This window comes from Stegastes partitus, unplaced genomic scaffold (genome assembly GCF_000690725.1).
Source record: "Stegastes partitus isolate 25-593 unplaced genomic scaffold, Stegastes_partitus-1.0.2 Scaffold9, whole genome shotgun sequence".
NCBI classification, from domain to species: Eukaryota; Metazoa; Chordata; class Actinopteri; family Pomacentridae; genus Stegastes; species Stegastes partitus.
In genome coordinates, this window is record NW_007577740.1 from 256,880 (window position 1) to 282,213 (window position 25,334).

The window sequence follows — 25,334 nt, forward strand, 5'->3', positions numbered from 1 at the left end:
CACAGTTGTTAAAAAACAAACAAATTGAAAACATATCTAAATCTATTTAACTTTCAGTTTGAGTAAATTGCTAACCAAACAGTATAAATATTGTGTATCTCTCGGTCTAGTTCAGTACATGCAACCACAATCATGGGAAAGACTGCTGACTTTAAAAATGACCAGAAGACGATCAACAGCCTCCACAAGGAGCCACAGAAGGTCGTTGCTAAAAAGGCTGGCTGTCAGCGCTGTATTGAAGCATGTTAATGGAAAGTTGACTGGAAAGTAAAAGTGTGGTAGGAAAAGGCGCACAAGCAACAGGGATTACTGCAGCCTTGAGAGGATTGTCAGGAGGGTTTCACAAGCAGTGGACCGAGGCTGGTGTCAGGCATCAACAGCCACCAAGAACAGATGTCTTCAGGAAAGGAGCTACAACTGTCAGATTCCTGATATCAAGACGCTCCTGAATCAGAAGCGGCGTCAGAAGATCTTACCTGGGCTGAGGAGAAAAAGAACTGGACTGTTGCTCAGTGGTCCTCTTTTCAGATAAAACTACAGTCGTGACTTGACATTCTCACACTTAACAATCCGAAAACCTTGCTATCTGATAGGTTTTTAGGAAAAACAAATGGAACCCATAAAAAATAGCCCTAACATACCAACAGCTTTGGATTCCGACTCCAACATGACATTTAATGTCACAAATAAGGATAATGGCGTATTATCTGAATTAACAATCCGACAGATTGGCTACGTTCAGACTGCAGGACTTAATGCGCAATTCGGATTTTTATGTGAAATCCAATTTTTTTGCGAGTTCGTTCACATTTCCAATTAACAGGGTTCCTACGCAAGTATGGAAAGTATGGAAAAGTATGGAATTTGATTTTATAAATTTCCAGGTCTGGAAAAGTAGGAAAATGGAAACTATTGTATGGAAAAATATTCATGTTTCCAAGACTATTACCACTGTTCTATTCTCTACAACATAAAATTTTCTAAAAGAAAAAAATGGATCGATCTGTTTTTAAGGCCCTTAGCAGCGCAGCTAAAATGTTTGTGTGAGAGCACACAGTAGGCTACGCATTCATATAATAGATCCATGGCTACGCATCCCAGAAAACATTTGGGCAGATTGACAAGTTGAATGCCCGCCCTCTGCTCTTATCCTCTTCCAACCCATTGGCCCGCCCAAGTGTCATCAAGTTTCACTGCTGCTTCGACAGACAGGTGATGTCCACAAAGTTTGTGAGTGAGCTATTCAAAATTTCTTGTATGGTCGTTGACAGAACTCATAATGGGTAAATGTAAATTCTCTGAAGACTGGCTCATAAATGTCAAATATAAAGATTGGTTGGATAAGGATCCCGAATGGATAAAGAAAGCTAAATGCAGACTTTGTGTGAAATCATTTGACATCTCCAACATGGGGGAGGCAGCGGTTGTGAGTCATGCAGGGGAAAAAACACTTTTGTCTTGTCACCACATTATCTGCACTGAGAGTCACAGCGTTTTTGGCGAAACCCAGCATGAGACCAAGTCCAACAACATCAAGTGAACTAAGTTCACTATTTGAATTTTTTTTTTTTACCGAGAAGTCTGGAAATCAGGGTCTGGAAAAAGTATGGAATTTCGAAATTCCAAATGTGTAGGAACCCTGAATTAAATGCGACTTGTATGTGATCTGCTGTGTGAACTTCATACGACCAAAAAGTGTCCCGTATGCGCAGAAGAGAACACAACGACGTCACACGCAGCAAGCGTGCTCAGTGTTTATGGAAGTCAACACATTTAATGTCAGATTATCAAGTCATGACTGTACATTTTGCATTTTATTTGGAAGTTAAGGTCCTAGACTCTCAGACCTAGAGTCTGGAGGAAGAGTTGAGAGGAACAGAATTCAAGGTGTTTAAAGTCCAGAGTGAAGTTTCCACAGTCTGTAATGATTTTGTGGTGTCATGTCATCTGCTGGTGTTGGTCCACTGTGTTTTATCAAGTCAAAGTCAATGCAGCATCTATCAGGAGACTTCAGAGTATTTCCTGCTTCCATCTACTGACGAGCTTTATGGAGATGCTGATTTCCTTTTCCAGCACCTGCCCACAGAACCAAGACTACAACTAAATGGGTTGCAGAACATGATATTCCTGTGTTTGATTAGGAAGCCAACTCACCTGACCTGAAGCCCATAGAACCCCATAGAACCCCATACAGGGTGTTGTCAAGAGGAAGATGAGAAACATCCAACTAAAAATACAGACGAGCTGATGAAGGCCTCTATCAAAGCAACCTGGACTTAATTAAGACCTCAGCAAGGCCACAGGCTCATCACCTCCATACCACGCTGCATTGATGCAGTTATTTGTGCTGAAGTAACCCAAACAAGTAGTGAGGGTATAAATAAACAAACCCTTCAGAAGTTGTATATGTCTGTATTTTTAACATTCAATTCAACAGAAGAAAGTAACCAAAAACCCTCCCCTTCACCGGGAAGGGAAAAACAATCCTCTGACAAACCAGAGGCTCAGGGAGAGCGGCCATCTGTCTCGACCAGTTGAAGAGATGAGGGGAGTGGGGATAGCATAAATCCTTTTTTGATTGATCTTAGGAAATGCTATAATAATATGATGCTAAATCTATGATTTTGATCAGATGTTCTGCTTTTTTAAAGTGCACTAGTATACAGTATACAACAGTACAGTGAGTACACCCTTGTGCAATATTACTTAAATGTTTAATGATTTCACCTCTCAGTATTTGTATTATTTATTTTAAGCAGTAGAGAATTTCCACTCAGGAACAATAAAACTCTAACCTTGGGAACACTATATAGAAATACAGGCGCCAAAGGACCCGTGCATGAACATAGTTCTAAAATAAGCAGTGAACACTAGATCTATCTGAGTTTTGCACCTATGGGCTGTGTCTGTTGGCATGTCTGCATCATGATCCACAAGAGTTGCCAGAGAAACTGAAAAGTCTGAGACTTCACAAAGATGGAAAAGGACGCATGAAGATCGGTCTCCAACTAAACATTATACAGCTGCAGCAGTAGTCAGGAGGTAAAGAACGAGTCATAGCAACATTATTCAGAATCAGAAAAATTAGAGGGAACAGTGGTCGTCGTTCTAAAATGAGGACATGATCAGTGTGAATCTTTCATATTTGAGATAAAAGATGGACAAGTGCTTCAGACTCTACATGGGAGTTATCACTGAAAATCAGTTTATATGACCGCTCAGACAGTGTGAAGGACATTGCGAAAAATCCTTGCTTGCACTTCGGCACAGAGCTGCATGAGTAAATGTGACTGAATAACACGAGAAGAAGCCTGATAAATATAGAAGACCACATTCTTTGGTCAGATGTCAAAAATATACAACACACCACCTCTGTAGCGAACAGCAACTGATAAAAGTTGTCAATAAAGAATGACAGAACATCTCCTGTAGATGCTCTTCTTATTACCAAAGAAAAAGAAAAAAAAGAGTTGGGCACACAAAGTACTACAAAAATAAAATATTAGATTGTCAGTAATGACAGGTGTGGACTTCTGTTGCATTGAGTTGCTACTGTGGGGCCTGTATTTTTAATATGGTACACATGGTTTTGAATGAGTCTCAACTGTTGGTTTTTAGTTTTGCGTCAGAGCAAAAATCTTACTGTTCAACTTAGAAGCAATTCCTCTAAGGTGATAACATTTTAGTCATTTAACATCTAAGCGATATTGCACAGGAGTGTATTTACTTCTCCTGTATACTGCACTACCATTTTAATAAATAACTACAGCTGAGCACTGCTTCTTTTTTTTTTTTAAAACATCACTTAAACATAGGACAGGACCGGCAGCACTGTGGTGCAGTGGTTAGCACTGTCGCTTCACAGGAGTTTAAACCTGCTGATAAGATGGCACTTTACATATTTGGTGTACACCATCAACAAGGTGTCTGTAGGATTGGCTCATGACATAGGATACGATGAGTGTGAGTATTGTGTTGTCCACACACAAACTTAACTGTTCCTTTTTCCCACATTCACTTGTCTTTTTCTAGTATTTATAGATTCTGAGCATGCGTTCTGTGTGGAAAGAACATGATGTTTTTTTAAATAATTTTTCACTTGTCACTGAGTGTATTGGCAATTTGTCCATCTCAGACCTTATCCTGTCCTTTTTCTCTCATGATGGTGTGCTTCTGCAGATTCATAAATCATTTCCAGTACTGTGCAGCTGGCATGTAATACACTTCTGATTCCATGCCGTTCACAGACTACGTTGACATTTAACAGCGTCATGATGTTTTTGCAAAAATGTCTGCCTTGCTCTTTACCTTCACTATCTTTATTTTTTGTGATGTGTGGTGAAGTTCTCTTAGTTTAGTAAAACTTACCTGCCCCTAATTCAGAGGAAAATTGATGTTGCAGTGAAATTTAGGTCAGCAGGACTTAGTTACACAACGTAAACATTCAGATTGTGAATGGAAGATCACCTTAGTGTCACATAACAGCTTGAGAAGGACGACAAAAGAGGCTCTCTGAAACATACGCTCTAATCTGTTTTCTCATCCGTTCCATTGCCTTTAGAAAAATCTTGTTGCCATATTATTGTTTTTGTCACAATCAGAGCATATTTCTTGTTTTTGAGTCCTGCAGATTCATCAAAGTTGTCAAAATGTGCAAGTCAGTCATATTTGTGAAATCAGTGCAAGAAATGTACTGTTGTTAAGGTCTTGGCACAAGACAGTGTCCATCACTGCATGGCTATTTGGCTCCTTTAATGTCTACTGCTTCCTTCCTGCTTGTGCCCGCTATCATTACCCAGGAGGGGGTAGGAGTAGACGGGAAGATGGTCTCCAATTTCAGCTCCAGTTGAAATCTCTGAAGTCGCTGCATTAGACTCCGTCGCTGCTTTGTTGTTTAGCCGTCAGTTCAGTTCAGCAGCCCCCCCTTATTTCCGTTCTAAAAATGGTTAGCTAAAATGAGTGCCAGTGCTTGTCTACTTAGTCTGCAACGCACGTAGCAGCAGAAAATGTGTCTGGAAATAACAACGGGTACATGGGGGTGTTTCTGGTGGAGGGGAGCAGAGAACAGTGTGTGATTAAGACATCTGTTGGTGATCTCTGGGGCACATGCTCATTGAATTGAGAGACACAAGACACAAACTGTATATATAAACCCCAACAGAGCGTTGAGAGATCAGTCAGCTCTCACACAGAGATTGTATAGTTTATTGTCCGTGACATTGTGCTCAGTTCATATGTGTTTGACGGCATTACTATTACCCACACTGTAGTGTTCTCTGTAAGTTTGGAAACATTACACTGTGCAGAGAGACAGAAGGGCTCAGAGAGGTGTAATCTCACGACTCTGCTGTTCTGTTACTAGCTTGGAAAATGGAAGTGGTGCAACGATTTATTTGCACCGTTGTTACCACTCAGATACTCTGGTGTTGAGATCCTGAGTTGAGGGTGTTAACTGTGATCTTTTTGTCTTTGCAGGCTGCTACCGCAGACTGTCGGCCTGCTCTACGTCGGCAACTATGACAGGCCCTTTGCGAAGATGAAGGTGAGAAAATAGATTTCTTGTTTTGTTGAATGTGCCTTCATGCCAGCAATCCAAAGCTCCTGCACTCTTCCAACATCACTTTTGCTCTTGTGAAGACACGGAGCAAAGTTAACACTGCCATTAAAGGAGGGCGCTAACAATGTGTGTGAGCACAAGTTATTGTATTTTGTAAAGTAACCTCCCTATCTGCCAGATGACATTATTTTTTATTTGCAGCACCTCCTTTCTATTTACATACAGTCTTATACATTCTGAATAATGTACATCAGTGCTACAACTGATTTCAGTACTATAACGTTTTCCCTGTGACTCTTTTTTCCCCTCTCTTTGTTTTTTGAATACAGGAATAATGTCCTTTCTTGTAATTCCAGTCAGGTCTGCTTTCTTTTTTTGGTCCTCAAGCAATTTCAATATGCGGCTGATTCTGATTTGCCTTTTTTTGTTATATTCTGCTCTCAGTGAAAATCAACACTTCTTGCACAGATGTTTCAAACTGTTGAATCAAGACGTGCTTTTGAGAGAGTCACTGTTTGCTTTTCTGTGCTACTAAACATCTTGAGATACAACAGTATGTACAAGATTCTTTATTATAGTTTATAGTTGTACTCACAATAGACGGAACTGAGTGATTGAATCTGCAGCTAAGGTTATGATTGATCTGTTAATTATGTACTCTATCGCAGAATTTGTTTTTTTTGTTTTGTGTTTTTCTTTTATTGTTTGTTTGGTGTGTTTTATGTCATTGTAAATTGGATGTTTTTGGGATTTGAATGAATATTGTGTTTGAAGCTTTCACCTGAGGTTCTAGAAAATAGAAAAGGGCTTTTTTGGCATGAAAGATTGCAACGTTTGATCAGATCATTTATTCATCTATTAACATAAAAAGAATGAAAGTATGCTTTAAGCGACAGAACTGGTAAGAAACTACTGTTTTTCTGTCAGCGCACTCTTTTTACAAAATAAGGAACTATTACTGCTGTTGTTGCCGTAGTATCCTAAAGTAGTGCACGCAGTTTGAATTTTGAGTTTGAGTTTAAATTTTGGGTTTGTGTTTTGTAATTGTGATTCATAATTGGCCTATGCCTTCAAACGCAGAATTTTCTCTTAGCCCATATTGTGCCTGATGAAAGTTCGGGGGAAAATTAACAATAATTTAAAAAAAATAAAAACAATTTTATAACATAATGAAAATAATCACAGCACAAGCACACAGGTTAGAAGTTTGCAACATTAAACCATCCCAAATATTGTCATTCTTTTTCTTTTTACATGTACTGATCCATCTGTTGGCAAGTAACTATTGCTTCCGAGATTATTGTCACATCACCTGGCTATGTTCACTTTTTGTCTGTTGTGTCTGATACGCTGTTCTGCAGTTGGGACGGAGAGACAATGTTGCCTGTACTTTACAGTAAGACTGAGGTCAAGGGTTTCATTGTTACATATTGTCTGTGAATAGTTGTGGCTCAGGTGATAGAGTGGTTATCCTCTGATCACAAGGTTGTGGGTCCATCCCCCGCCCCTCCACAGTCCTTGGACAAGACACGGAACCTGAAGTTGCTCCCAATGGCAGGCAGCACCTTGCATTGCAGCTCTGTCACCATTGGTGTATGAATGTGTGTGAATGAGTGAATGAGAAAACATTGTAAAGCACCATGAGTACCATTAAGGTAGAAAGGCACAATATAAGTGCAGACCATTAGTTGTGCTGTATGAGACTACATCATCAGCCCTTTAACTTCTAGCAACTCAGACCTAGCCAAGTGGACTCTACGATAACTAGCATCTCATCTCCATTAGAGTATAATATAAATTCACTTGTCTGAGGCACAGAGCGAGCTGAAGAGCCACATGCTGCTCTACAATTCTACGGCTGCCACTTTTATATCAACCTTAAGGCCATTACATTATATGGAAATTACTTATTTCAACTAAATGATGTGTAGTAAGTGTAGGCTTTCCAACCGTCATGGTTTAGACCACAGTAAATGAGTGTTTTTGCTCCTTTTGGTGTAATTACTGTTGCCAGAATCTCATGTACTGTATTAACCCTGGGCTCTGTAACTGAACACAGTAGATTCTGTGTCTGCTGCTTGGTCCCAATGCCTCTCTGAGGGAGTCTTGGGGTTATTCTCTTTCACATGTGTGAAATATGTCTTACAGTTCATCCAAGTGCAAAATACTCAAACTGTAATTACATGACATGGTGGTTTTGGCCAGAGTGTTATTCTGGACGAATCTGACACCTCTCCACTGTCTGGTTGTTCGTTTGTTGCCTGCAGTGCATCACCACACGGTAGTTTTGACTTTTATTGCCTTGCTCATGGGCATGATAGTAATGCCAGTGTCAGTGTTCTTATTAGATATGATTAAAGCACATCTACCTGCCAGGTCATCAAAATGCAGCTGGCAGCTGGTAAAAGTAATCAAACCAACTTTCTCTGGAATTAGAAAATAACAAACTTCATAAAAAACCTCTTTTATTGGCTCACTTCTTCCAGTTTTGCTCCTTCGTGTTGTAACTTCTTACTTCTCTGTTTGTACCTACAGGCAATAACTAAAATGGATTTTGGAAGAGAATTTTCATGATGATTTACCAGTTCAGCCTTTCAAAACAATCACACACTGCGAAAACCTTTTGTCTTGCTTTGTGCACTTTTCCAAAATCCAAATAGGCTTAATGAGCATTTCCTGAAAATGGTGTAATTATGATAAACATGTCTGGATCTATTTATGAGCCAATGAAGATACAATAGTAATCATTAAAGATTTTAGAAAGAAAGATATATCAATAATGTAGTCAATCTCCTGAGAGTCACAGCCCTATGTTGCTTGTTTATCATGCTTCATTATGTTGCAGAAAAGGCTCAGTCAGTCACTGCACTATTTATTTTCAGTAGATTCATTTGGGTATTTTAATGTAAGGAAAACAACTCCTATAAACTTTAAGACTGATAACATTGTAATTCAAAATAAATTATCAAGCTGTGGGAGTCCAGCAGCAGTGCTGAATTTAGATCCAACAGTGTCACACATGAAGGGTCAGTGGTTAGACACTAAACAACTGTTCAGAAGAAAATGAATATGAGTGGGAAATTTATTGCTCAGACTGTCTGCTACAAATATTCTTCCAACAATTTTTTTTTTTTGCAATAACAGACTGCCTGTCAATAATTTATTGTACTGTTTTATAAATTCCAGTTCTAGCAGTTTTTATTGATAATTGTCAGATTGTCAGTTTTCTGCATCTCCCCACACACACTTTAGAGATTTTTCTGACAGATATTTTGATTTCATTCACTATATATATATATATTAAAGCTGACCTTTCAGTTCAATATTTAAAATGTAATCAAATTAAAACATGTTGGAGCATTACCACATGAGACACCATCAAAAGTGTGACTGTCACAGTTGGATGGCTTAAATTTGTAAAACCATAGACACAATAGGGTCAGATGTGCTATGAGGTATGACCATTAGATAATGAGCTGGCCTTTTGTCATTTGAACCACAATGCACAGCCTGGACAACCTGGGAAAATTGTATTCTGCTTAAATTAAATACAATCGAAATACAGCATTAATCTCATTCTTTAATAGCCACACCTCATATATTTGAAACTGTAACAGCAGATTGCATTGTTTCACACTGATTTAGATTTGAAATCGATTCATTGTTCAGCCCCAATGTTGACCAAGGCTAACTATCTTAAGTTCCACAGTCAAGGCATTCTGTTGCCTCAAATTGAAATACTCCTGATGCACGTGTTTGACCAATACTCAGTGGTAATTCTATTTCAGCAGTGTTGTTTCATTTGGGGAGCGCTGCAGTTATTTTTGAGTACAGTGCATTCGTCACTGACAGAACCACTGGTTAGAGCGACAAACATAAAGCCTAAGCTTTCCTTCAAATCTATCAGTAGTCCACTAACAGTGTAGTACTAAAGTGTTTTCACCTGTGTTATTTGATTCGACCTCTTCATTCGACCGTGTGAGTACTAGCAAACTGGACTTGATGGACACTCAAAGAATGGTTTTGGTTGCAGCTGCTAGTGCAGAACAGCCTACCCTGTTAAAATTCTTACTGATCCATAGTTTTGTTACGTAACCAAATTCCAAGCCATCCTGACTACAGAGAGGTGTGCTGCCATTCTTCTCCTGACTGTATTCTCTCAGAGCAATACAGATTCCCAGCTGAGGGAACACATCATACAGTGCCATGAAAAAATATTTGCCCTATTCTCAGATTCTTTTTTTTTTTTTTATAATATTTTCTCCACTTTAATGTTTAGGATCATCTAACAAATGTAAATGCCAGACAAAGATAACCCAAGTAAACACAAAATGCAGTTTGTTTGTTTGTTTGTTTGTTTATTGATTGATTGATTGATTTATTGATTGGAAAAAAACTATCCAATGCTACCTGGCCTTGTGTGAAAAAAGTAATTTCCCTCTAAACCTAACAACTGGTTGGGCCACCCTCAGCAGCAACAACTGAAATCTATCACGGCAGTGAGTCGTTCACATCTCTATGGAGATATTTTGGCCCACTCTTCTTTGCAGAATTGTTTTAGTTCTGCAACACTGGAGGGTTTCAGAGCATTAACGGCCTTTTAAAAGTCATGCCACAGCATTTCAATCTGATTCAAGTCCAGACTTTGACTAGGCCACTGCAAAACCTTCATTTTGTTTTTTTTTTAAGCCATTCAGAAGTTGACTTGCTGGTGTGTTCTGGATTGTTGTCCTGCTGTAGAACCCAAGTGTGCTTCAACTTGAGCTCATGAACTGATGGCTGAACATTCTCCTTCAGGATTTTCTGGTAGAGAGCAGAATTCATGGTTCCATCAATCACAGCAAGTCGTCCAGGTCCTGAAGCAGCAAAGCAGCCCCAGACCATCACACTACCACCATGTTTGACTGTTGATATGATGTTCTTTTTCTCAAATGCTGTGTTACAGATGTAATGAGACACACACCTTCCAAAAAGTTCAACGTTCATCTTGTCAGTCCTTAGAATATTCTCCCAAAAGTCTCAGGGATCATTCAGATGTTTGTTTGCAAAAGTAGGCCAAGGCTTTATGTTATTTCTGGTCAGCTGTTGTTTTCGCCTTGGAACTCTGCCATGGAGGCCATGGTATCCCAGTCGCTTCCTTATTGTCGAGTCATGAGGCCTGCAGTTCTTTACATGCTGTCCTGGATTCCTGGTGACCTCCTGGATGAGTTGTCGCTGTGCTCTTGGGGTCATTTTGGTTGGCCGGCCACTCCTAGGAAGGTTTTTTTCTCCATTTGTGGATAATGGCTCTCACCATGGTTGGCTGGAGTCCTAAAGCTTTAGAAATGGCTTTGTAACCCTTTCCAGACTGATTGATGTTAATTACTTTATTTCTCATCTGCTCTTGAATTTCTTTGGTTTGCCACATTTTGGTGCAACTTTTTGAAATCTTTTGGCCGACTTCATTTTGTCAGACAGGTTCTATTTAAGTGATTTCTTGATTGAACAGGTCTGGAGGTAATCAGGCTTGGGTGTGGTCAGTGAAATTGAACTCAGCTTTCCCAAAAAATGTGATTAGCCACAGTTAATTCATGATTTCACAAGGAGGGCAATTTACTTTGGTTATCTTTGTCTAATATTTAAGTTTGTTTGATGGTCTTCAACATTTAAGTGGAAGAAATATTTTTTTAAAAAAAACAAAAAAAGAATTCGAGAAGCGGCCAAATACTTATTCACGGCACTGTATCTGCAAACCTGCTGAGCTGTACATTGGTAATGCCACTGAGCTACTTCTGTAGTTCACCCCATGGTTCTAACTGATAACACCTGTGTGATTATGCAAGACTTTTAAATGTGAAAAGTCTTGTGTTAGCACTAATTTCTACTGCAGTTTAAATCCATAGTTCCTGATTTAAGAAGAATTTTTGTGGCAGTAATGGCTATCAAGTCCTCATTTGGGTGTAGTTTCCCTGCTTCATGGAGTCGACTCCCTGTGCAGAACTATATGTGGCCTGTGCATGCAGCTCATTAATCATAAATAATTTGAGTGGTGCCTGACAGATGTAGTCACCAGAAGCAGAGATAAGAGCAGCTCCCTGTCAAAGACCGGTGGCTTTGATGAAGCTGTGAGTTTGGCAGCGTGCACTTTACCTGCTGAGCGCTGACTGTTGGTTCCATCACTGAATTCCCCAATTTGTATTTCCCCAATTTCCATATGCATCACTAAGCGAGGTAGTAAGTTTAATTGTGTTAAATGTTTCTCTGTTTAATCTAAGGTAAGACTTTACGTATTATTAAAGATTTTTGTTGTCCACAGATTTTGTCCATCATGCAGCGATTCAACGCCATGAATACTGTCAGAGTAATTGAAAGTGCTGCCCACAGAAAACTCTCAACACTCAATACAGAAAAGCACACAATCACGCTGCACAACAAAACAAACTTATCAGTTTGAAGTTTGGGCAGTTAAAACTCAACTCTATGGGCTGTTCAGTGTCGTCTTTGGGAGTGTTGTGTCTGTTTGTCTGCCGGACTTGACAATGTACTGTCCGCCTTCTCTCCCTTCCCGTCCCTACGTTACACATTATAACCTTGTTTCTTTCCTTTATTTCTGACAAGACAGTCAGTCTGAATGTATGGGATACTGATTGGTTTTGTACATATTTACCTGAGACCAGAATCAGATATTATGTATTATGTTCATTAAGAGTCATTAAATTGTTGGGGCTGTAATTAGCCCAAGTAATTACACTGTAGATTATACAACACGTGTGGTAAATACAGTCGTGAACAAAAGTTTTTACACACTTGTAAAGATCATGTATATCTTGGCAGTTTTGAGTTTCCAATGACTCCTATAACTCTCAGTTATGTATGATGAAATGATTGCATGCGTCTTTATTGCAAAAACAATCATGAATTATAGTTTTTTCCTAGATTTATTATTGTTCTTCTGGAAATATGACAATCTGCTGGGTCAAAATATACACACAGCAACTTGAATGATAAGTTTTGGTGATGTAGAAAATTGTATTAATCAAATTAGTAACATGACCTCTCACCTTTTTGTGAGTGATTACGATTAAGTACAGCTGCTGAATCCTCTGAGACGATTTAGATAGGGCCCATCTGATCCACTCATTAGACTCTGTTACAAACACTATGATAGACAAGTATAAAGAGCTGAGTACAAATCTGAATAAGCAAATTGTTGACTTGAGCAAGTCAGGAAACTTACTTGGAGCCATTTCAAAGATGCTTCAGAACCCAAATCAACTGTGCAAACAATTGAAAGAAAACAAAAATTGAGCTTTTTGGCCACAGTGAGGCTGTTTTTGTGCCAGTGGAACTAGTGTTTAACACAAAGTAAATGGAATAATGAAGAAGGAGGATTACCTCCACAATCTTCAGGAAAACCTAAAATCATGAGCCAGAAGGTTGGCTGTTGAACACAGTTGGATGTTCCAGCAAGACAATGACCTAAAACACACACATAAAATGGTAAAGAAATGGCTACATCAGGCTAGAATTTTAGTTTTAACCTGGTCCACCCAAAGTTCTGACTTAAACCACTGGACAATCTGTGGGCTGTCCTAAGGAAAGAAGTCTGAGTCAGAAAGACAACACATTTTGTTAAATTGCACAAATTCTGTCTTGAGGACTTTCCAAAGATACAACCAGAAGCTTGTAGACAGCTACCAAGACTGTCTAAATGAGCTGAAAAGTGCCAATGGACATTTAACCAAGTACAGTTGCTGTATGCATATTTTTGACCCACACGATTTTGCCATGTTTCAAAAAGACCTGTACTGAACATACGAAAGAACCAAAATGCATGTTTTTTGGAACAAAGACACATGTGTTTCAGTCATTCCATCATAGATAATTAAGAGTTATAGGATTCACTGGAATCTCAAGAGTGCCATGTTATACATGGTTGTTACAAGTGTTCACGACTGTATATTATCTTAATAATCCACACTGTTGCTGAGTCATCCAGGGGGAGTTATGTGTATTTTAGTATGAGCTAATATTAATGGACAGAAGACTACTGTACTCTATCTGAAAGCATATATAAAAGATTGAACATTAGTTTTCCCTCTCTCCTTCAGTGATGTTATTTCCTCCAAGGAAATGTTTGTTCAGGTTCATACTTTTGCATCTTATATTCTCTCTTCACTTATATATTCTTTCATTTAGTTCTCGTTATTAAAATGGACCTGAGTGCTGCTGTGTTGCACACCTTCGGGCCACTTCTGATTAAGTCTAGAATGAAACACGGGCAGAGTCACTCCAAGAGAGGCATGGCAGCACAAACATGACAGCTATTCAAGGAAATTACAACTTTGAATGTTTATTCATCTGTGTCGCCATCTCTACAAAAGTCTTGTAATATAGTGTAGCACAGCCCCCGGGTACAACAGTCCCCGCAGGTCCCAGTATTTGATAAAGAAGTAGGATGAGAGTCTTCCTTGTGCACAAACTGCTTAAAGGTCAGATGTCATAAACTCCGGTCGTCTGGAGATGGTTTTGGTCCCAGTTTCTGTTCTTTTGGGTGCTGTAGTAGACAAAATGCTCTGTGTTTAGTGATTTTCTATGAGGGAAAGCATCTTTTCATACATTGGTCTGTTTGCGCTGACTTTCAGTGAGGTTAGGGTTGAATGCCGGGAAATTAGATGCCAAAGTTACCCTAGAATTGCTGCCAAAACCTGTGTTCCTTCTGAAGAATACTGGCCGGTTTTTTTTTGTTGTTGTTTTTTTTTTTAATTAATTGTGTCTGGATGCAATTGAGCATCCATGATTTGTAGGTTGGTGTACTCATCTTTAATGTTATCGTGCAGCTATTCCAGATGTAGTTCAACCTTGGTATGCAACAAGAAACTTTAGAATTTAGCGTAAACAACATGAACGTACTGGTCCATCCTGCCGAGTATCAGTGGTTAAAGCTGGTGGTTGTGGTGTAATGATGTGGGGAATATTTTCTTGGCTCACTTTGGACCCCATTGTACCAATCAAGCATTGTTTAAATGACACAGCCTACCTGAATATTCACTGTACTCCAATGGCCTCCACAGTCACCAGATTTCAGTCCAATACAGCACTTTAGGGATGTGGTGGAGCAAGAGAGTCACATCAGAGATGTGCATCCGACAAATGCGCAGCAACTGCATGATGCTATCATATCAATATGGACCAAAATCGCTGAGAAGTGTTTCCAGCACCTTGTTGAAGCTATGCCACAAAGAATTTAGGCAGTTCTGAAAGCAAAAGAGGGTCCAATCTAGTACATGCTTCAGTTTCAGGAAAAATATGAGGCAGTGGTACATAGCAGATTTTAAATACTCAATTGAAATGTTTTCAGTAATTGATGCAATAGTTCTCATATGACAGGCATTACTTTAAATCACTTTTAAGAAGAAAAACAAACATGCTATTTATATTTTTATTTCTTGTTGGTCTTGTTAATAGTTACTTTACAGTTACTGTATATGTGAACACGGCAGGATTGAAAGAAGAAAGCAGAGCTGTTCTGCAGTAGTGCAACACTCGCTGATCAAGAGTTTGACTGCCAGAGTCCCTGATGACTGGTGACACACGTGTGCTACCATAATGAGACAGATTTGGATGGATTAAACACCAAGTGGTGATGGAGAATGGCAGCCAACATGTCACCCTTACCCAGCAGGAAGAGATCCAGGACGCACTGCCCTTCACATTTTTCTGACAGTTTGCTGTGTCGAGCTTTAAGAAGGCTCAGAAATGCTGTCGCTGCTTTAGATCATCTGCCGTTCTTCTCTAAATAAAGAAATGTTTGACCTCTCGAGCTACACTGATCAGACACAACATTAAAACTGCCGACCGGTGAAATGAATGACATTGATTGTCTTGTAACAATGCAATGTTCTGCTGAACCCTTGGCTTCTGGCATTCATGTAGATGTTACTTTGACATGTACCATCCACTTAAAAACTGCTGCTGACCAAGCACACAGCCCCACCCCATCCCCCATGGCAACAGCCCTCTCCACCAGCAGTGGCCTTTCTAGCAAGAACAGTGTGTCACCGCCACACTACAAAATCAGCTCTTAGATCAGGGCAGAGGTGTTGACCCAGCCTCCCTAGGTCCCAGGCCAATCGAGCATGCACGGGATGTGCTGGAACAAGCCTGATCCATGAAGGCCCACCCCACAACCTACAGGACCCCAAGGATTTGCTGCCAACGTCCTGGTGCCAAACACCTCAAATCCTGCTCAAGAGCTCTGGTGTCTACACCCCAACAATTCAGAGCTGTTTTAGCAGCACAAGGAAGACTTACACAATTTTAGGCAGGTGGCTTTAATGCTGTGGCTGATGTTGTATTTCCTTAAAGTAAGCAAAATTAATTCACATTCAACAGTTATGGCAGAGACTAATTACATATGCTGATGAATTATGATTTCTCAAGGTCATTATCTGAAATGCCATTTCTTTCTTTCCTTTGCTTGCAGTCTTTCTCACACTTTCCGTCTTCCTTCTTCACACATTTTCTTGCTTCCTGTGTGATTGTGACCCCCACTGTGTGCCCAGATGCCCCACACTCCAGGATCCTATACGCTCTTACTTTGTACTTTCGTGTCTTGCCAAACACTGATGCTGTCCTGGCACCAGTGGTCACTGTCTGAGCCCGACTGCAATGTCACGTGTTCACGCTGAACCCCGGAGGTTTACATCTTTGCGGTCAGTGTTTTTACAACAAATGCCCCCAACAGCCTCTGACTGTGAGGTCAAGTCAGAGATGAGCACTTTCTGAGGCTGTATTGGTGTTTTATTTTAACACCTCACCATTGCACATGACCATTTAAGCTGCACTTTTTTGCCTACATTGTTCCCAGCAGCTCTCGGATTTTCATTCTCCAGGTCTTAAGAATCCTCTCAGTGAGACACAGTCGCTCGACAAATAAACAACAGATGCTCAAATGTCTTCTTTGACTCATACTTGATCTTCAGTATCGTGTGCCATTTTCATCTACTTGAACAGTGTTACAGTGAGCTCAGTGTGTAGAGCTGGTTTTGTTTTCAAAGCAGAATATGATGTAATAAGTCAGTGATCCTGTGTAGCTCAGTAGGTGGACTAGGAACTGCTGCACTGCTTTGTTGAAAGATGCATCACAGAGATACAGACACTCACACTGTGTTGATATTTGTATGCGCCTGTGTTTTAGTCAAAATCCTTAGGAAGCATTGCAATGGAAAGAAACCCTTTCAGTTGGATAATTTAATATAAATGATCTGTGTGAATCTTCTCTGATCTTCTCGGTGACTTGTCTCCTTCATCTGTCAGTATTAGTAGCTTTGCATGAAGCATCAGAGCCTGGTTACATTTTTTAGACATTGATGTTTTCATTCATTTATTTCAGGGAGGGTGTGCCTCTCAGACTTGAACAAAAAGTCAATACTGTGATACGTATTGTGGCATTTTAACCTTGTGACTGGTTGTTGCCCAGCATATTCTCCACAAGGGTTTTTGGAATTTTCTTCCCACCTTAATTTTTGTTTCTAGATTTATAGTTTTAATTGCAGATTTTAAAAAATACTTGTGTTTTAAAGCAATGAGTGTTCCACAGTGTATGTGTTCCATTCAAATGCTGCTGCTGCTGCCTGATGTCAGTTTATTTTGCCCTATTTTGTAATCAATGTAGTTTCATTTTCTTTTTTCTATTCCTGCAAAATGTATTTCATGACAAGTAGTGAGTGCAAAAGTGGAGATAGTAGTTTGCAGTATATAAAACCTGCCAACTGCCAAAATCTGTTGCGTCAACAGTTTAACAGTATGTGTCTGAGTAATGTTACAATGATCAATGTCTTGGTAAACCACAACATCACAGTTACCGGGTTTATAGTTTTCATTGGCAATAATAGCAGCAGAAGAAAACAAATGATGTTGTTTCATTCACTCCCATTAAAACCATCTCTCATGTCTGTCTGCACAGGCCACTAAAGAGCTGAAACAATATGACAACAAGATCATCGAGTGCACCTTTGCCAACAACACCTGGGTGTTCATGAGGCAGAGGGTGGACAAGAGCTTCCCAAACTCCTACGATACAGCGATGGGTGAGACTTTGTTCTTCTCTCTCCAACCTTATTTATCTCACTATTTCCTCGGTCTCATTAAACAATCAACTTGTGATTAATGGCCTTTTTTTCCTTTTACATCCCACCTTAGTATGATAAGTGCATTATGGGACTGTATGTGTAGAGGGGCAGATGTTCTGTTGCGTACTCTCCATTGAGAATTCACAGACAGTCTGGCCTCATATTTGGAGCCCAGGACAAATTGTATTTTCATCTCATCACTTTTAAATGGAGAAGCTGACATTTTGCTGCAAATTGTTTTCCATCTTTAACAGGTTCCACTGTTGTAAATGGAAATACAGAACACGTTATTGCTCAAAAAGCAACAAAACCAAGTCTGCATTTTTCTTTTTCCTTTTAGTACACACTGCAGCTGTCTTTACAAAATGCAAACGGATGCATACAGAATTCAAACAACTGGGATTTGGTACTTTGTCATAATATTGCTTTTTAAGCTTCAACAGTCTTAGTCACATATAGCCTAGCAATCTGTGGTCCAGAGTAAGCTGTCTCCTGTCTCAGCAGCTCACACTTTTAGGACACCATGAAATGTGATATGTCTTTGCCGTGCAGAGGATTGTCAGTCAGAAATGCATCTAGTTTTCAAACTGAAAAATCCAACTGTTGTAGGTAGAGCTGGACCTGAATACCCAAATAGCCGACGATTCGTTCGCTGTGCTGGAATCAGGATATCAAACTTGATCTCCGAATATCCCCGCTGCCACGGAAACGGAGCCGTCACCACTAACCTAAACACAGAAACTGGTCTTTGTAGCCAAATGCGGCCAGTACGTCGCATCACGCTCACTCCAGCTCATCGTAGTCACCCGCCACCACCGCGCCACACACCCGAATATTCGGGATATTCGTCATTAATTGGGACCGAATGTCCGGAGATCACAAATTGCTATTCGGACCAGCCCTAGTTGTAGGACATCCTGGTATTTTTGCCATACTGCATTTTAAATACTATGAATTGGGGCATATTAAGTCTTCTTCAGATGTACTATTTAGTTATTTAGGTATTGGAACACAGCCAAACTTATTGTTTGTTGGATATTGTCGTGCATGCTGCACAGTAAGAATGCCTCTCAAAGCAGCTGTTAGCAGCAATTTTTGCCTTTTTGCTATTCTGTCCTCGCTCTCTGTGTCATTGTTTACCCATGAGTGAGGCTGAGCTACAAACACACACTCACAGAGCCATGTTTTACACGTTGGACATATGATGCTTGTTATGCTTTTTGCAAATCATTTATGAGCGAGCTACAAACCAAAGCTAATTATGACAAACAGCTGAGTTTACAATGCAATGTCTGTTTCCTTTTTGTCTTAATGTCCGATTCCTACCTCCTACAGTAATATAAGTATTTAAGTGTTGCTAACACATCATTAGCAGTATTGCAACAAGAAGTTACTGTGCAAAATAACTGTCAATATTGCATTTCTTTCTTTATTTTTTAATGACTGTGTGGACCCTAATGAGCTGTGTATCTCAATCTTAGCTGAAAAGAAGCACAGCAGTCCTTCCTCCTCCTCCTCTTGACGAGCAGCACTTGTAGAGCAGTGAGTCTCTTTACATGAGCAGCAGCAAAGGCTGGAGGACACAGGAGAGACTAAATGATGCCACAGAGCTGTCACAGTTTAAGTACAAATCTGGAGGTAACTATTTATCCAGACAAGGCTGTGGCATTTCAAAATCAAATGTGTTCCCATTCGATTCAAATCTTGCCACTTCAAGGGGAGTAAAAAATCAGCCATGAGAGTGAGAGGGAATGACCAAGGGAGGCAAAATATCCTTTTCGGTTTGGATAACAGCACATATTGCGCATTGCATTGGATTGTGAACACATTAAGGGCTCCTGTCTCACCTCCACACAGTGGGCCAGTGACGGCATGAGGAGAATGGAGGGTCATTTGTTTTGGAAAGTTACCGATGAATGAGCGACAAAGACACTCCCAGTCTGAAGTCAGAAAGGTGTAGGGTGAGCGGGTTGCAGACCTTCTCAGACCATCTAACATGTAGTTTAGACCAATCATGAATCCGGCTGTAGTTGGACTATATGTTATATTATCATAGTGGTTTTTGTTACCTGTACATGTTTGTCAATTAGGAGATGCTGTCCATTAATAATTTAGCAGATCTATGTATTGAAATGATAAGGTAGCTACAAAAAAACATTTCCAATATAATAATAATGTAGTTTTACTTGCGTGCAAGCTTTATTGTTTTGAAGTTCTAGCAAATAATTAATTCCAAATAGTCCTACATCTTACAAAAATGACTACATCTAAGAAACAAATAGATGAAACCACAATGAGAATAAGATGGAAAAGCATCCAAAAACAATAGCTTAGCATTGTAATAAACCCTGTTGTTGAGATATAAATCTAAATGCTCACTTAAATGTGCCGAGAGGAGGAGAAGAAGGGGAGCATAAAAGTACAAATTGAAGCAATAAAAACAAGAAGCACAGGGAAGCGAAAATACATTTAAAGACTGAACTGAACTGATTAAAGACAAAAGAAAAAATGTTCCTGAATTATTGAGCTTTAGATCCTGAGGCAGGCTGTTGTGCAGCCTTGGAGCCCAGATGGCAAAAGCCCCTTTTATTTAAAATCTAGACAGATAGCGCTGCGTTTCTCCCAAGCTGACAGCACAAGGTTCCATTTAGAAACTGGAAATATTCTGAAATGTGTTGTTGGTATCATGGCATGGTCATGAATGTGCCAAGGGAGCTGTGAAGTATGAGGAGCTATTTCCAGCATCCCTTATCCCAGAAGTATAATTCCAACTCAAGATGGACTTCTACAGATGGATTCATCGCTGCTTCCACATTTATGTTAGAAAATATTTGGTTCTTTTACATAAGTCTGTCAGTTTGGTGGTTTTGCCTGAAAACACATGGATTCAGGATTACAAACTAACCTTTAACCTGGTTGCACTGGTTCTTCAATTGTTTTTTTTATTTATGTACATTAGTATATCATTTCAGCACACCCAAAAAATGTACCTTGTACCTTTTGGCACTGCAATAATAAGTGTAGCTAATGGCTTTTGCTTTGCATCGTTTAAACGATGATGTATGACACACCATGTCTTGGAGGTCATCTTTCTGTATTCTGATTTAAGGATGACACAGGCTGACGGTGTGCATGGACAATGGGTGTGGAGCTGCAGCACAGACTACTGATGGCTTTATTGCAGACTGATAAACAGTGCAATCATAATTTCTTCTGGTCTGTCCCTTCCAATTGAAACAACCTGTTGACCCTTCCACAAACCAAAAGTGGCACAAACCAACAGCCACAAATTGCAGAAAGTGCTGTGAGTGAAAGTGCGGGACCTATTATGGCTGTTTAACAGAGCAGCCGGTGGGTTTGACGGCACCCTGAGCAGCAGAGAGAAGCTGAAGAATCACCAAACCTGCTAAATGTCAGGCACACCTATGAAACCAGTAAAAATGAATGAAACAATGACCACGTTTAGTCACACTTGACAGGTTTTTGGTTTGCTGCACACATGGTAGCCCTGGATATCAGTGTTGTGGGAGAAGCCTGTCAGCAGTTCTGTAATAAGATCCTTCTTCTTGTTTCTTCTCTCTCCAGCTGTGTGTAAAAGCATCCAGGAGCCCGTTACTAAGGACATCCTTTTGGGGTACGTGGACCGTTGTGCTCAGGGAGTCCAAGCCCAGAACCGGAAACACCCACCAGACCCAGACACTGAGCTAATGCCTCCTCCCCCTCCAAAGAGACCCAACCGGGCCATCCCATAGTGACAGCTGGGCCTTCTGGACTGCTCCATGGTCACAGTGTACATCCTCATCACCAGCTACATCACCCGACAAAAAAAAAAAAAAGACATTTCAAGGCTTTCTTGCCCGCCGTACATTTGCTTTATCAGCCTGTACATGTAAGGACTTGAGAAAAGGGACTGCCTCAGTGTCATTAAATTACCTTGTAGATTGTTTGTAGCTTTAATTGCTTGTGTTCTTATTAAAATGAAAACATGACGCTTAGGTTATTTTTTTGGGTTTTCCTATTTATCTCTTTTTCAATTCTAAGCTACTTGGTATTTATCAGCAGGGATGTTGTTCTGCCAACAGATAACACCTGACAACCCGTGTTTACATTTTGTCAACCAAACCCCTAATTTGATTTGAAAAAGAAGTAAACATCATCAGAGCTCAGTCATAAAAGATCTCACTTAGATTAGCACAAAGCTGCAAGGATTTGAGGTTTGGGTTCAGTTAACAGAATCATGTTGCTGTTAGTTTTCCACCTGTGATGCTCAGCCAGAGGTTTCCAAGTTCCCTAAACAGATCAGATTAAATCTCACCAAGGCCACATGGGTGGGCGGGGAGACGACAACATGATTACACAGTCTCTACAAACCAACTACGAAGAAGTCAAAACTGTGAAGTCAAGCTACAAATGGGTGATGAAATGTTAAAGGAAAAGTCAGCAAAAGTGAAGCAGCTCTAGCTGAAAGGATGAAAGTTATTCTTCCACAAGACGAGAGCTGGAATCGAATCACTCTGGTTTTGGCTGAATGTTTGCTTTTGTGATTTCATATGTTTGTGGTTCCCGCGTGTTGATCACACTGTATGGCAATAAAGGAGGCTGCATCGGCATCTCATTAAAGAGCTTAGGCAGCATTTAGCTTCAGAGCGAACAACAGACATTAGTCTCCCAGCCAGTCGTCTCTACGGCTCTTCTCTGTTTCCACTGCTGTTGCTTTTACCTGGGTTTTTTTTTTTTTTTTATAAAACTTCATAGCCTGTTGTGCTGCTCAGCTTAAAAGACTAGCACTTTCCTAGTTATGAAACATTACATCTGGATGGGTATCAGTTAGTTCTTTATTAAGGACCATGTACAAATGTTCATACTTCAAGAGATGTTTTGACTAGATTTAGTGACTTTCCTTTACAATATACGATCAATGCAGAATTTTACTCGTGAATTCTAATTGCAATGTCACAGTCACAGTTAAACACCCAGCTCTATGCAGTTAAACTACTCATCATCTGTTAAGCTGCCATCCAGCAAACAAACACATTAACTGTCATCTGTGTCATGTAAGTGGTAACAGACAAGACACTGGAGTCAAAGTACAGATCAGTAAAGAAGTTTAAAAAAAAAGGACAATTGCAATGTGAAATAGCACTTTCTAATTTACCAACATCTGCATTTTCTATTTTATCCTTATGTTCGAGGTAATATACGGCAAAAATGAGAAAACATATGTATATTTGAGTTATTTTGTTTGTTTACCAGACCTCCGTGGTATTCATCCAAACCCCTGAGCAGGGAAAGGGTTTTTTGTGTGGAATAGGTAGTGTTTTTTTCTTTTTCTTTGTTTTCTGTTTATCCACTTAAAAGGAGCCTCTTGTAGTGCTGGTAGAAAGATCAGCAAGGCCGGTGGTAACACATCGAAAAAGGTGGCGCTGATTAAAAATGTTTACCTACATTGATTTCCCTCTAAAGCCAGACAGACGCTTTATAAATAAAGACAGTTTTAGATACAAATTAGTCATGGCCGTTGCAAATTTTACAGTCGGACCGAATTTCTGCCAGATTGGTAATGTTTGACATGTAGCTTGTGGCTCAGTTAACTGGCTAAACAATCTGGCTCCAGGACAGTCGGTTGGATTTCCAGCAGGTCAACAGTTTTGGTGGATTATCATACAGTCTGAGCCACTCTACATTTTTTTTTACATGAGCTTGTGTTCTCCTTTTAAATCATCTTGAGTGGAAATAAGAGATACAGACAATTTTGCTATTTACATTTTTACAACCATTTTTAGGTACTCTGATTGTAAAAAGCTATTTCACTTTGCTCATTGTATCTTCCAACAACTTGCTTTCCTGTATGCCCTTTTTTGAGCCATGCTGCATTTATTTTATTGATCAAATATGTTTAATTTTCCTCTAAGTCTATCTAATGTCTGAGATGTTTTTTCAAAAAAAAACACACACACACACCTTTCAAACCTGCTGGCAGGTTTTTGCAGTTCAGAGCTAACTGAGCTTTCATCTATAAGATTTAAGTTGATCACTGAGATCCATCAGTTTCCAGATGATCAAATATTCATATTTGGCCAATGAAAGAATTCTGTGGAGAAACATGCAGTGTGTCCACTGAAACTGCCTGACTGGATTAGTATATTCTTCAACCACTTTTGCAACAACCATGTGCCCCGCTGAGGGTTCTACTTGCAGAAGTTTGCACCATGGTGTTGTGGTTGACCTCTGACCTCCTGGTGCAGAGCAGGCACATGAAGATAAATTCCTCTCTGATTTTAAACAGCGCTTCGTTCTTTTAATCCTCGTGAAGAACCTTGTTGCCAAGAGACATCACTTTTTTTTCTTTTTCTTTTTTTTTCTAAACCTGTTGCACTCATTGTTGCCTGTTGCGAGGATTGTTTCCCACCTGCAGCATCCATTACATGCTACAGTGTTGTGTACAAATGATCTGACTGGTGTAGTGTCCTTCTTGGTTTAGTCTGGACTGGATTAGTGGTGTGAAATAATTTCTCCATTAGTTAATTTTTGTTTTTTTTGTGGCGGATGTTCTCTAGAGAACAGATGATGCTTTAGAAATAGTTCAATATTTGATGAATATTTCTGCCTCTGACTGAAGATTAACAGTTCAAAACAACGATTTTGTGGAACTTTGAAATGTGTGTTTCTGCCCTCCCATGCAGTGAAAGGGCTTATTTTTAGGCTTGAGAGTCAGAATGCGTGCTTATTTTAAGATTAAGGTGACGGTGAGTGGTTAGTCATGCAGCGTGGAGAATTTAGATCAAGAGTTAGAGAATAAATGTAAGTCAGTGGAGTATAACACAAGAGTGTAACAAATCATGCCTGTGTGTGTGTGTGTGTGTGTGTGTGTGTTTGAGCTCCTGTCTTTTGGTGCCTGAGGCGACTGTTCTCCTTATAGCAGAGATAGATGAGCTGTACTCCCAGGGCTCTGTTCCCCTCTGGCTGCACATGAAAGCTGACTGATTCTCATCAAAGCCTCTCTCACCTTTTTGTCATGAGGTTGCTGCCGCTGAGACATCATCACTCTCATGCAGCATGTGCAGGATTCGCATCAGCAGACACATTTATACCAATTTTTCTGTTCTTCCACTGAACCTAAATTCCATTCACTTAAATTCATCCTTTGAAACCCATCTACTAGCCGCCTGATTTAATATTATCCGGAACCTATTTATTCCAAACCCCTCTGGCAAAACTTCCTGTTTTTGTAATGGTCTCTGCATCATCTTCCTCATGCAAACATGGCTTGGATGGAAGCTGGAGAAAACACGTACAAACACATGAAAGGGCAGATCGGAGAACATCAATAATGTGTTTCCTCTGGGTATGTTTGTGCCCCAGAGTGGAGGAGGCGGGGAGGTGAGAGCTGGGGCTGTATGGATCTGGAAATGTAAACACGCTCAGTGTCTTCGCGTGAGCACAGGTGGTGCAGCAAAGATTATGAGGCTTACGCTCAGCTCAGGTGTTGAAGGCTGGAAGCAGCCGAGCTTCACGACAATATTAAATCAGCAAAGATGACTTGCAGGCCATTATTGTCTCAATATTATCTGCATGGTGAATAATGCATTCATGTGCTTCTCACTGTCTCTGCAATCAGATGTGCAGAGATGGGATTTCATCGGCGCTTACAGCGGCTGTATACT

General features: G+C 40.0%; 1 protein-coding gene across 2 annotated transcripts in view; it reads left to right on the forward strand.

Moving 5' to 3' along the window:
* The window catches only part of rngtt (RNA guanylyltransferase and 5'-phosphatase), a 117,588-nt gene extending 95,308 nt beyond the window's left edge, over positions 1 to 22,280 (forward strand). For both annotated transcript variants that reach the window (XM_008284375.1, XM_008284368.1), the window contains 3 exons: positions 5,476 to 5,542; positions 17,505 to 17,628; positions 21,256 to 22,280. In XM_008284375.1, the coding sequence (XP_008282597.1) occupies positions 5,476 to 5,542; positions 17,505 to 17,628; positions 21,256 to 21,422 (358 nt within the window). In that variant the 3' untranslated portion in view covers positions 21,423 to 22,280. The remainder of the gene's footprint in view (positions 1 to 5,475; positions 5,543 to 17,504; positions 17,629 to 21,255) is intronic.
* The last annotated feature ends 3,054 nt before the right edge of the window (positions 22,281 to 25,334 follow it).